The sequence below is a fragment of the Fragaria vesca genome, linkage group LG1 (genome assembly GCF_000184155.1).
Source record: "Fragaria vesca subsp. vesca linkage group LG1, FraVesHawaii_1.0, whole genome shotgun sequence".
NCBI lineage: Eukaryota > Viridiplantae > Streptophyta > Magnoliopsida > Rosales > Rosaceae > Fragaria > Fragaria vesca.
Window position 1 is genome coordinate 18,177,050 of NC_020491.1, and position 13,404 is coordinate 18,190,453.

The 13,404-nt window shown below is 39.1% G+C and overlaps 2 protein-coding genes across 2 annotated transcripts; one reads left to right on the plus strand and one right to left on the minus strand.

The window, feature by feature from the left end:
- Window positions 1–747: 747 nt before the first annotated feature.
- On the minus strand, window positions 748–6,740 carry LOC101295564. The gene is made up of 7 exons (XM_004288380.1): window positions 6,613–6,740; window positions 6,419–6,540; window positions 6,199–6,337; window positions 6,056–6,117; window positions 5,779–5,971; window positions 5,050–5,162; window positions 748–887 (listed from the first exon to the last, which is right to left on the minus strand). The coding sequence occupies exons 1-6, from the start codon at window positions 6,671–6,673 to the stop codon at window positions 5,059–5,061; spliced, it is 681 nt and encodes a 226-aa protein (XP_004288428.1). The 5' UTR covers window positions 6,674–6,740; the 3' UTR covers window positions 748–887; window positions 5,050–5,058.
- A 529-nt stretch (window positions 6,741–7,269) lies between these two features.
- LOC101313559 lies at window positions 7,270–10,519 on the plus strand. Its single transcript, XM_004289419.1, has one exon. It carries the CDS (start codon window positions 7,270–7,272, stop codon window positions 10,309–10,311), a length of 3,042 nt encoding a protein of 1,013 aa, XP_004289467.1. The 3' UTR covers window positions 10,312–10,519.
- The last annotated feature ends 2,885 nt before the right edge of the window (window positions 10,520–13,404 follow it).

The window sequence follows — 13,404 nt, forward strand, 5'->3', positions numbered from 1 at the left end:
TTGTTTGAAGTTTTGGGTTGATCTGGACNGAAAACTGGAATTCTGCGAACTCGCCGGAGATGGAAAGAGGTCGGAGAAGCTGCTGGAGTCCGCTAGGGTGGAGGCGCGCCCTCGCCGGTGCCGTACGGTGGCGAAAGGAGGGACATCCGCACGGTGCGGACGTCCGCACCTGATAACATCTGTGTGTGTGTGTGTGTATATATATATATAGAAAGGATAGAGAGCGGACGTCCGCACTCTGGCTTAAAGTGCGGACTTCGTCCGTTCTCTGCCGTCTCACGCCGGCGACGGCTTCTCTCCTTCCCGGACGACAACACAAGCTTCTAGGACGGTTTCTCTCCTTCCAGGACTGGCCAGCGACAAGTTTTTCGGCCGATTTGAAGCTCTGGACGGAAAACACCATGATTGATCAAGGTTGACCGGAAAACTTGTCGCCGGCCAGTCCTGGAAGGAGAGAAGCCGTCCTGGAAGCCTGTGCTGTCGTCCGGGAAGGAGAGAAGCCATCGCCGGCGTGAGACGGCAGAGAACGGACGAAGTCCGCACTTTAAGCCGGAGTGCGGACGTCCGCTCTACATCCGGCTTGTATATATATATATCTTCACTTTACCTGGGATCATGGTTTTCCATAACGAAAACCATGAGTAAATTATATAATCACCAGGCGTGAAAGGCAACTATAACATGTTTAGATTGGAGTAAAAGCTAAAACACTGTAAGATTATATTATCTATTTACAAATTCAGAAGTGGCACATGCATTAGTGACTATGAACTACAAATATACTCACATTAGACTGCAGAAGGAAATACTGGAAGAAAGATTTTCTTGGGTAAGATGCCACGGAAAAACATATCTCTTCTCTACATATCAAACAATCTCAGTTCAACCTACAAAATGGCAGAACAGTATTAAATATCATATACATTCGATGAAAAATGTAAATAGTGCAACATACATTATTCATATCGTGTAAAATAGTTTTAATTCTTAGGATGAAACTAAAGCAACTACCACTGCTATAGCTAACTAATCTTAAGACCAACTTCACATTTACCATTCTATAAAAGTGGAGACAAACTCAAAATTTAATCTTCAGTTCAACACCACTGATTTATGCTTCAACAGTTTGAATCTCTTACAAGGGTTAAAAGTTCACGATTCTCGACACAAAAAAATATATACCAGTCATGTCACTTAAACCGGGGATAAAATTACACATGACAGTACTGATTCTATAGTCTTCCTAAGGAAATAGAGCTGCCGTTCTGAACAGATCAAGCTACTTCGACCATGACAGAGACAATAAGAGATCTTAGACAAATCTAACCATGCTACCCACCGTTACTGTTTACCAGAAAGTCCACCCTTGGTGTTGATGAACATTCTTCTCACTTTATCCTAATCATATTGACCCACCAAAATGGTCAGTCCACCCTTGGTGTTAATGAACATTCCTCTCACTTAATCCTAATCACATATTGAGATAACAGATCAAGCTACTTCAACCATGACAGAGACAATAAGAGATCTTAGACAAATCTAACCATGCTACCCACCCTTTAAGTTTATCAGAAACTCCACCTTTGGTGGTGATGAACATTCCTCTACTTTATCCTAATCATATTGACAGAACTACCCACCAAAATGGTATACTCCCCCTCTAATAGGATCAAGCGTTTGGCACCCACAAGAGGAAGTGGTTAACTGAAGGGGGAAGGCTATGCCTATGGAACTAGTTTGGACTTGAATCTTATTTTCTCCAATGGTCTTAGACTATTGGCACGTATTTATGAGCTACACTTTTTGATGGAACAGTCGCTTCCAATCTTCCAGTAGATGCAATCTCAATACGAATACAATATGGCCACCACTGTCCACTATGTATGAACTTCTGTTTTCTCCAATGGAATTCAATCTGAGCACCTAAAGTTCTAACCAAAAGTAATAATACTTCTAAGAAGACTTCTAAATTCCTAATATCTTCACGAATCTTTACTCAATGATTGACTACTAATCATTATGAACTTTATGTTATACCAGCAATTGTTAAAATATTCTTTAGTACCATGCCCTGAGCTACTCTATGTGGTGAAGTCGCATCCTATAGGCTGGTGTAAGATTAAGTTACCCGTTACTATCTGGAATCCTAAATCGAACAAATCACAATTGCGGAGAAGAATTACAATTAATTAAGATGAAACATCAAGCAAAGACACAATGACTACTACATTAAGAACTTGAGGACCTATACACATCCACAGCACCAACATAAAAGCCTATTTCCATTGCAAAAAGAAACAAGTAAGCTCAACTAGCATTTCAGTATCCAAAGGCAAAGTCGAAACAACTTTCCTGGTCTCAAAACAATAAACCTATCAATATTGGAATCAATTAATTTACTGATTTGATTTTATTCCAGGAAATTTCAGAACTGAACAAGTCCAGCATAGTTGAACCTTGATATTGATCAAATCAGCATACTTCAACCTAGACAGTAAATGTAATTAGACAAGTCTAACCCTGCAAAGGTTTCATTATGTGATTCTACCTCTGTTGGGAATAAATTCCAATGCCTTATAGCTGTTATATCCTATTCTCCTACTCCTGCCAAATACACACCAACGGACTAGTAGACACTCAAATGACTTTTCAAGCGACATAAACAGCTACTACACCATAAGTGAAATTTATCCACTTTCGGTATTTTCTTAAGACAATTCAACTCTAATCAACCATGATGACTACAAGCTATAACAACCATACAACTGTCTCATGAAAAATACCATTTTGTCTTGAGAAAGGGCAAGAGCTATAAAACAGCAAGTTAAGCTCATCTCTTCATATGAAAAATCTATAGACACAATTATATATGTTACATCGACCTCAACTATGAGTACAAATCCATTTTCTTAAACAGACAAACATGATTTTCTCAAGAAAACATCTAACCATGAAGTTCTATTTCCAAAAGAATCAGGAGGGTACGTACAACCACTAATCTCATTCAGCCATACAAAAATCAAGATATATCTCAGTGCAAATCGAAATCATTCATACTGATTCTTTAGCAGTCAAGTTGATTGACAGAAGGGTGGGTAAGGGCATTCTAAACCTTCTACCCTCTTCTAGGAAATCCACTACCTTTCTATTTATCACAACCAAAAAGAAATTTTCAAGGATCTGAAAACATTTGCAACTAAAAAAAATATCAACAATCAGTTGAAAAACTAAAAAGAATATTACATCACACACAACCAAGTGACCAACTGCAAGCAGCTATTAGCACTAAATGATATTGTAGCAGCACCAGGGCTGACTAGGAGAGATAGCAAACAACAGATCTGCAGCAGAAGCCAACTCAGCTGAAGTGATGTGAACCACAGCTCAAAATTAGGTGATTTTGGATTTCATCTCAATTAAAGTACTCGTTTCAATTTTTGCACTCCAATTATCACTGAACAGATCAAGCTACTTTGACCTTCACAGAGACAATAGGGGAACTTGGATAATGCTGAAGCATCTAACCCTCTACAACCTACCCTTGAAGTTTATCGGAAAGCCCACCATTGGTGTTGATAAACATTCCACTCCCTTCAACCTTATCATATTGACATTACTGTTCTGTGTTCTGCAAGTACCTACACCAACCTTTGGTTTACAAACTTAGAGACAGTACATGTAATCAGACACATCTAAGCTATAGATATAATTGCAAAAAACTACTGAAGCACCTAATGGCTTTGCTTAAGATCTGATTACTGACATATTTTGTCATTATTAGCAAATCTCAATGGCATACACTGATACACCCCCTCTAACGAGTTCCAAGCACAGGAAATATATTAGCTAAATTATATAAACAAAACTACAGTCCTAAAGCATTGAATAAGATCAGTAATACAAATTCTGCAGATGCAGAACGATCTGAGTAGACTTCTAAGTCCAAGCAGACCCAAAATGCTCTCAGCAGACTTCTAAGCACAGGAAATATATTAGCTAAATCCTATAAACAAAACTACAGTTCTAAAGCATTAAAGTAAGATCAGTAATACAGATTCTGCAGATGCAGAACGATCTGAGCAGACTTCTAAGTCCAAGCAGCCCCAAAATGCTCTCAGGCCTATCAAGTTCTCATCGTTATCATATGAGAGACTTCTTTCCTATTTTCTGTCTTAAATGTTTGTACACTATAGTGTTTCCCACTTCAATTATCCTGCAACTTTCCAATCAGCACAATGGATAAGATTGGATGGGAGATAGAGAAGATGAAGTTGATGTTTTCAAGGCTAAATGTGAGGAAACTTCAGTTAATCAAAGAAACAGCATTATTAAAATGTGTTAAATATGACAGCCAGCAAAAAGTTTCATCTATTATATTCCTGCTCTAATTGCCTATGCCATAAACGGAGAGGATCTAAAGAGGACGTCCGCACAGCCCTTAAAGTGCGGACGTCCCTCCGTTCTCCTCCGTACGGCTCCGACGACGGCGTGCCTCCACCCCAGCGGTCTCCAGCAACGTCCCCGATCACTTTTCCTCCCCGGCGAGTCCGCCGAATTCCAGTTTTCCGGCGAGATCACCCAAAACTTCAAACAAAATCGATCTCGCCGGAAAACTGGAATTCGGTAGACTCGCCGGGGAGGAAAAGTGATCGGGGACGCTGCTGGAGGACCCTGGGGTAGAGGCGCTGCGTCGTCGGAGCCGTATGGTGGAGAACGGAGGCACGTCCGCACTTTAAGGGTGTGCGGACGTCTGCCTCTGATCCTGACTGATGCCATAAATATCCCAAGATATAAATAAACCAACAATCTGAACAAATTATCTCTATTGCCACCAACTTTTTGTTTCACTTTCCTATGTACTAACTCTCAATGATCCTAGTAACTGAAAGAAGAAATGAACATATTAAGAATGTCCATAATTTTGATCTTCCTACGGAACAACACACCCTTCAAAGAATAAAAGTAATTCTGATACAATTCTTAACCAAACGTGTATGTAAAACTGAAAATGCTTACAAAAAAAAGACTGAAGATAACAAATTGCATCACCTTTAGTCTTCATTGTATTTGATTTTCAGGCTGTGAAAAGAAATTTTTGGCGTTACGAGCTACCTCTGCTTCAACTACCGCTTCCAACACAATGTCTGATCCTTCAATGTTTTCTGTCATGAAATCAGTTGGTTATTTATATGTACACATCGATCAAGAAGAAATGCATAACTTATCAGTTAAGTTTCTTACGAAATGTTCAATCATATAGTGAAACAATTGCATACATTTATGTGTCAGAACAAAGGTTTACAGAAAAAATTTGATTTGCAAGGATTGTACATGATAAATTATCAAGGAGACAGTTTTTCCGGGAAACATTAAGAAGTTTCTCTATTACATGAGTTTAAGACAGCAGATAGCCAATCAAGTGGGGACTTACAAACCCAGATACAGCCCATGCATAGGAAGTCAGCTCCATATGGGGGCATAATACACAACCAGGCCATGAACAAGAGTGACACCTTTCTTGGTCAAAGGCATAGATTATGAATTTTAATATTCCAGGACACACTGTCATAACTTACATAACTGATGTCCGATGATAATGTGAAAATACGGGAATTAAAAATTAAAATATGTCATGTAAGATGCTTTAAACAACTGTTGTTCTTAAATGTACTGAAACAAACTTCTAGTTCCCACCTGCACTTTGCAGTGAGCTAAAATTGAGACCAAAAAGTAAATGATAAACATCAATTTAGGTGTTATAGTTTCGAGTACTATTACCCTTGCGTTTTGGTAGCATTCCAGCGCGTTCAGCTGAAATTGGGAGAACAGGGAAAAGACCATTTTCATCAATAAGGCTCTCTTTCTCTTCACTGCTTCCAGCTTTCACAGCAGCAGATTCCGCCAATTTAGCATACGCAGAGGCTTGTGTATGCATATTAAGTGATTCCGAGGTTCTGAAGTTAATATTCTCCTGCGATAGATATTAAAACGAATTCAACACAACGCAAAGTCGGATTTCACAAAAGAAAAAACACAAAATTATCTAGCACTAAACCTTTATCACACTAGCCGTCGACTTCACTTCCTCCTTAGGATTCTCAACTGAACTACTAGCCCCTAACAAGAACACATTTTAACCATTAATCATGAAAGAATCAAAACATTACTCGGCTAGTGTGAAGGGGCTAACAACAATACCATTACGTGGAGTGGCAACTTCCTCAGCATTATCCATCAGCTTTCGAGTCATAGGACCGGGATTCATAAGCGACAGGCTCCTTACTTCATACCGAATCGAATCCAACTGCGAAAGCGCTTCTTGAAGCTCCTTTTGAACCTAGAAATCCACACACACACACACACAAAATCAAATGTAGTTCTAATCATTCAACTAATTGACCACATTGCCACACTGTACCTGGCGAGCTTGAGATTGCTGCATCACATTGTCGAATTGGCCCCGGGCCAGCTGGACATACCCGATTGACCGACCCGTTAACCGCCCCGCCATTCTCGCAATCCTTGGCAAGTCCTTAGGTCCTACACCCGATTCCATCAAAATCACCAGACAAATCACATTTCCGATCAAATTTTCCAGTCAAATTTCCTTACCGACTAGAGCGGCGGTGGCGCCGATCAGGAGGAAGAGCTCGCCGTATGAAATACCGAACATTCTGCTAGCACCAAAACGACGTCGCTTCAAATGTCTAACTTTGAGCTTTTGGTTTTGGGAAGAAGAAAGAGGGAACTGTGCGCCTGAAGCTTCTTTTGTTTTTATTAAGAGCAGCTGGCACCGAAACGACGTCGGATCATAATAAATAAAATAAAAAACAAAAGAAAACGACGTCGGTTGAAGGGTCTACTTAAAAACCCCAAATTTAAACGAATTCAGAAGCTTTTTAGGGTTTGTTTTGGCTGAAGAAGCTTCAATTTGCTCTCTTCCTTCTTACCCAATCCGATTTTCGAAGCAAAGGTTTGTGCTTTCTCTTTATTTTTCAATTAATTTCGATTTCTGAATTCGTCTTCTGTATTGTTTTATTTATTTATTAAAATTTTCATGAATAATCATCGTGATTTTTACATATACATATCTGGATTAGGAATTGTGTTGCAGTCGAATTTATGCTTGCTAATTGAATTAGGTTTTCTCATTCATGTTTATGATTCATAGTGATTATTTGATCTCATAATAAATAACAAATTCTAGGTCCAGTAATTTTTGTTGCTGCTGCGGTAGAAGAAAGCACTTGTGGTGAAAGCAGCTTCTTCATGGATGATGTTATGGATATAGACGGCTCTATGTATGCTCAGGTGAAAATACGAGCTACATTCTATCCGAAATTCGAGAATGAGAAGTCGGATCAGGAGATTAGGACTAGAATGATAGAGATGGTGTCAAAAGGGCTGGCGACGTTGGAGGTTTCGCTTAAGCATTCGGGGTCGCTTTTTATGTATGCTGGTAGTGAGGGTGGGGCGTACGCGAAGAATAGTTTTGGGAATATATATACAGCTGTGGGTGTGTTTGTTCTTGGGAGGGTGTTTCGTGAGGCGTGGGGATCTGAGGCAGAGAGAGTGCAAGCGGAGTTTAATGAGTTTCTTGAGAGGAACCGTATGTGCATATCGATGGAGCTTGTCACTGCTGTTTTGGGAGACCACGGACAGCGTCCGAAAGAAGATTTTGTTGTGGTCACGGCTGTCACAGAGTTGGGGAATGGGAAGCCAAAGTTCTACTCGACTCCTGAGATTATTGCATTCTGTCGGAATTGGCGCTTGCCGACGAATCATGTATGGCTGTTCTCAACAAGGAAAGCAGTTACGTCTTTTTTTGCTGCCTTTGATGCCCTGTCCGAAGAAGGAACTGCAACAACTGTATGCAGAGCCTTTGATGAAGTTGCTGATATATCTATACCTGGTTCAAAAGACCATGTCAAGGAGCAGGGTGAAATTTTAGAGGGTATTGTTGCTCGTATTGTAAGCCATGAGAGCTCAAAGCATATGGAGAAAGTATTAAAGGGTATCCCTCCTCCCCCAATGGAAGGAGCTGGTCTTGATTTGGGACCAAGCCTTAGGGAAATCTGCGCTGCAAATAGGTCTGATGAAACACAGCAGATAAAAGCACTTCTTAAGGGTGTTGGCTCCTCTTTTTGCCCTGACCATTCAGACTGGCTTGGGACTGGAGCTGGTGATGCACATTCTAGGAATGCAGATCAGTCAGTTGTATCAAAATTTCTACAATCTCATCCTGCAGATTTTTCTACCACCAAATTGCAGGAAGTGGTTCGTTTGATGAGAGAAAAGCGTTTACCTGCTGCCTTTAAATGCTACCCGAACTACCACAAGCATGATTCCATGTCCAGTGACAATGTTTTCTATAAAATGGTCATTCATGTCCGTAGCGACTCTGCATTTCAGCGTTATCAGAAAGAAATGAAGTCGAAGCCAGGACTGTGGCCTTTGTATAGAGGTTTTTTTGTTGACTTTAATTTGTTCAAAGCAAACAAGAAGAGAGCTGCTGAGATTGCAAAAAACAAAAGCACTGTTGTGGACAATGATGGTGGATGTAGTATATCAGGAAGACATGGATTGGCAGAAGAAGATGCAAACTTAATGATCAAATTGAAATTTCTTACATATAAGCTGCGAACGTTTTTGATCCGCAATGGTTTACCAATTCTATTTAAACAAGGTCCAACTGCTTACAAAACCTATTACTTGAGGCAAATGAAAATATGGGGCACTTCAGCAGGAAAGCAGAGGGAACTCAGCAAGATGCTTGATGAATGGGCTGTGTACATCAAAAGGAAATGCGGAAGCAAACAATTGTCGTCATCAGTGTACCTCAGTGAGGCTGAGCCTTTCCTTGAACAGTATGCAAAACGCAGCCCACATAATCAAGCCCTTATAGGATCTGCTGGAAACTTAGTAATGGCTGAAAACTTCATGGCCATAGTTGAGGGAGGTAGAGATGAAGAGGGTGATCTCGAGAAGGAGTCTGTACCATCAAGCCCCAGTGCCTCAGTTGTGGACAGCATGCCAAAGGCTGAGGGTCTGATTGTATTCTTTCCTGGACTACCTGGCTCAGCCAAGTCAGCACTATGCAAGGAACTACTCAAAGCCCCGGGAGGATTTGGGGATGATCGGCCAGTTCAGAGTCTAATGGGTGATCTTGTAAAAGGAAAATACTGGCAGAAGGTCACCAATGAGCGACGGAAAAAACCATATTCTATAATGCTTGCAGACAAGAATGCACCGAATGTAGAAGTGTGGAGACAGATCGAAGACATGTGCCACAGAACTAGGGCCAATGCTGTACCTGTTATCCCTGATTCTGAAGGAACCGAATCAAATCCTTTTTCTCTTGATGCATTAGCTGTTTTCATGTTTCGTGTGCTTCAACGTGCTAATCATCCGGGAAATCTTGACAAGAATTCTGCAAATGCTGGTTATGTTCTGCTAATGTTCTATCACCTTTATGAGGGGAAGACCCGCAGAGAGTTTGAATGTGAACTAGTTGAGCGTTTTCGTTCACTTGTCAAAATACCACTGCTGACTTCAGAGCGGAATCCATTACCAGATCCTGTGAAATCAATTCTTGAGGATGGAATAGATTTATACAATCGTCACACTGGAAGACATGGAAGATTGGAGTCTAACAAGGGAGCCTACACAAAGGAGTGGGCTAAATGGGAGAAACAGTTGCGAGAGATTTTGTTTGGAAATGCACAGTATCTTAATTCTATTCAGGTTTCCTTTGAGTCTGCTCTTAAGGAAGTATCAGAACAGCTAAGAAGGATTGCAAGAGGTGAGTATAAGACTCCAGAGTACATGACTCCAGATTCTGGGAAAAGGAAGATCGCGGCCATTACATTTGCTGCCATTACCCTGCCTGTTCTCGATATCAAAGCTTTGCTTGATAATTTGGCTGGGAAGCATAGAAAAGCTGGAGCTTTCCTAAAAGACAAGAATTTGGAGAACAGCATTAATAAGGCTCATGTTACTCTTGCGCACAAGAGAAGTCATGGTGTTACTGCCGTGGCTAATTATGGGACCTTTCTACACAAACAGGTCCCTGTGGATATAACTGCGCTAATCTTCACGGATAAACTGGCTGCCTTTGAAGCCTTCCCTGGCTCTGTTGAAGGTGAAAGAGTCATCCCAAAAAATGAGTGGCCTCATGTTACCCTATGGACTGCAGAGGGTGTTGGAGGCAAGGAGGCAAACTTATTAAGCAAATTGCATCTAGAGGGCAAGGCTACCCGTGTTACGATTGACCCACCTGCCACAATTCATGGGGCGCTGGAGTTTTACTGATGTTTTGTTTGTTTTGGCTCAGTTCACAGAGTAGATTTACTTTGACATTGTAGTGGAAAAAGTTTCATTTGATCATACTAATGCAGGATGAGAAAGGTGCTCAACCGCTAAGTAGAAGATATTTTTTGAGTTTGAGGTAGCTGTTGGAAACTGGAAGCCCCAGAAACTAATGTACAGCACTTAATGGCAAACTGAGTTCCTGCACCAGAGCTTATTGGAAGTGACCACCATGGTAGCCAGTTAAGGTTTCTTCTTGCGAAGTTGGATCCATGTGTTTCCCAGATAATGTACAGAGCTTAGCAGTAGTACAAGAGTGATGAGGAAGCACACATATCTGTAGCTCTTTTGATCAAATTATTTTGTGTACACATAGTTTTTTCATTAGAAATGGTGTATCAGTTTCTAACTTCATTATTATTTTAGTTACATGAGATCAAGTGCCTGTCTTAGTTTCCTTCAACTGTGAATGCATTTATACATTCATCTTCTTTGGTTGTTTTTCCTTATAAATCCTGCGACTCTTTTTGTTATTCATCTGCCGAACAATTCTTTTGTTTTGTCACTTTTGTGTACTTTCTTATGTTAGTTGTATACGGAAGGTTTTTCATGATGATATTGGTAATCTATCTAAGAATGGAGAAACAAGAAATGCTTCTGAACCATTGATCTCATTCCTCAATGCCTCTTGTTCCTTTGTCAGTTACACTGGATTATATACTAATGCGAAAACAAGCCAACCACATAACGACATTATTATTGCTTTGGTTCAACTAAACCATTAATCTATCACATCATTCTTATCAACAAGGAAAGCTGAGTTAGCTGGCTTTGTTAGTCCTTCTCGTCATTACACAATAATCAGAAAAGAACATTAACGACAAGATTAGACTATAAGCTAACTCTGATTTGGTTTGCTCTCAAGTCTTAACAAAAGGGCTTTGATGTTGATCTGTGCATAGAAAACTAGAAAAGGTGGGGAATATATTTAGGCAACCGACTAAAGCCAGCGTTTGTCACCTTAGAGTTTTTTCATGGAACCTTTTGTCCCTTTTTCATTGTATAATCTCTTACAACCACATTTTCTGTTAAAAGTTTGATACGCATATGGTTCTTATTTCAGAATATTTCTATCAAGTCCAACTTCAAAGAGTGAGGGGCAAACATGGTGGCTATAATTTAGCCACCCCAAAAGTTAGAATTTGGATGAATAACAGGTTAAGTGTAATTCTTAAAGGGTCAATTGGATACAAATGTTTTTCCAATTCAAACACAAAACGGCACAAATGTATTTCCATACGGTCAATAGGGTCAACTAGAAAGATACCCGTGCGTTGCTACGAGATTTCTTGTTAACAAAATTTGTATTCTATATAATGAAATAGGCAGAAATTTAAGAATATAATTACTAAAAATAGTGCATTCTATCAAAAGGAGATCCACTATGGTATCATATTCAGTTAAAATTGAATCAATATGTTGTTTCACTCTATACGTGTATAGAAAACAATTGGAGTTTCAGAGTGATACTACCTAGTTGAGTTTAACTAACCTATATACATCTATACATGATGCAAGCCTAAACTCAAATCCTATACATGATGCAAGCCTAAACCCAAATCCAATGATATATGCTCATTCTTTACTTCTCTATGCCCATCATAAAGTATGTATCCACAATGCTAGTCTACCTTTTTACCTGCACATATGCTGATAGCCAGATGAATACATTAAACTAGAAGTTTAGCAGTGTTGATCACTATACAAAGTGAATGTAAATCATATATTACAAGAAGCCAAACACATGTTTTAAGGAGACTATGGCATATCTTCATTAAAGCCAGTGCACCACCATTAACTCAAATGCAAAGTATATTGTATTAAGTAAGCTATATAGAAAAAAAAAAAAAACAAAACAAAGAGCAATAACCCCATTTTACTATATATTTTTAATGTCTATCACATACCATACTAAAGAGTAAACCATATATGTGGCAAGAAACATTACTACTCTAGGACACATGCCCTCTTATTATATATTTTAACTTCATGATATATGTGGTATCTACTTTAGCATTTTGACCAAAGCCAGCTAAGTTTACATAAGGAAGCAAAAGAATTAAATGAGGTCTATTAAGCTCTTCCTTATAAGGTCCATATTTTCTCAATCAATCTACCATCCATTATAAGGTCCATATTTTCTCAATCAATCTATCATCCGTGAGGCCTAACTAAGCTCATGCTACCGCCTCATTACCAATATTAATCCAAAAATGCTAAATTGCCGCACTTTCCTGCAGTAAAAGCCAGCTGTATCTTCTTCTAAGTTTACATAAGGTATTTATATCTATACATTCAATTATCTGCTGTCTCGGTACCTTTAATTATTTGTCATCTCAATACCCCATCTCTATAATGTTGTAAATGAATTTCTCATTTCAGTGTTACACCTTTAAGATTTAAGATTCTATGATAACTTATAATCTCCACAGTCCTGGTTTATCTATGAAATTATGAACTTTAACATAAAGTTTTTCAATTTCTAGCATAGCTCAATATTTTGCTTGTCACAAAATGAGAGAGACTTCAACAGAAAATCAATGGAAAACCTACATATCTATATATAAAAGAATGAAACATAAGAAAAGACTAATAAAAGTGCATATATACCAAAGAAAGTCAAGCAACCACAAAAGCAACAAAATTGAGACCAACAGTTAGTAAGACTCCACATTTTGTTTCTTAAACCCCAAGTTCAAATTTGTATTGAACATTCGAGAGAAAGACTAAAGAAGGATTGAGAGAAAGCTGTGAACAGTAACCGACCTGACTGGCTATCAACTTCTAGAGCGAGAGATTGATGAAGAGGAAGAAATCTTGGGCAAAGAAGAATCTAGAGAATTTGAGGGAGATAAAGAAACCAGAGAGAGAGAGAGAGAGAGTGTAGTAAAAATGATACATCAAGAAAAAAAATCCAAAACCCAGGCCCAACACTGTACACATGAATAGTATTTTGGACGACGAAAAATAGTATATTGTATAATAGACCGCATATAAATTCTACATTTTTTTCGTTGCTATAATATACTAGTTCAT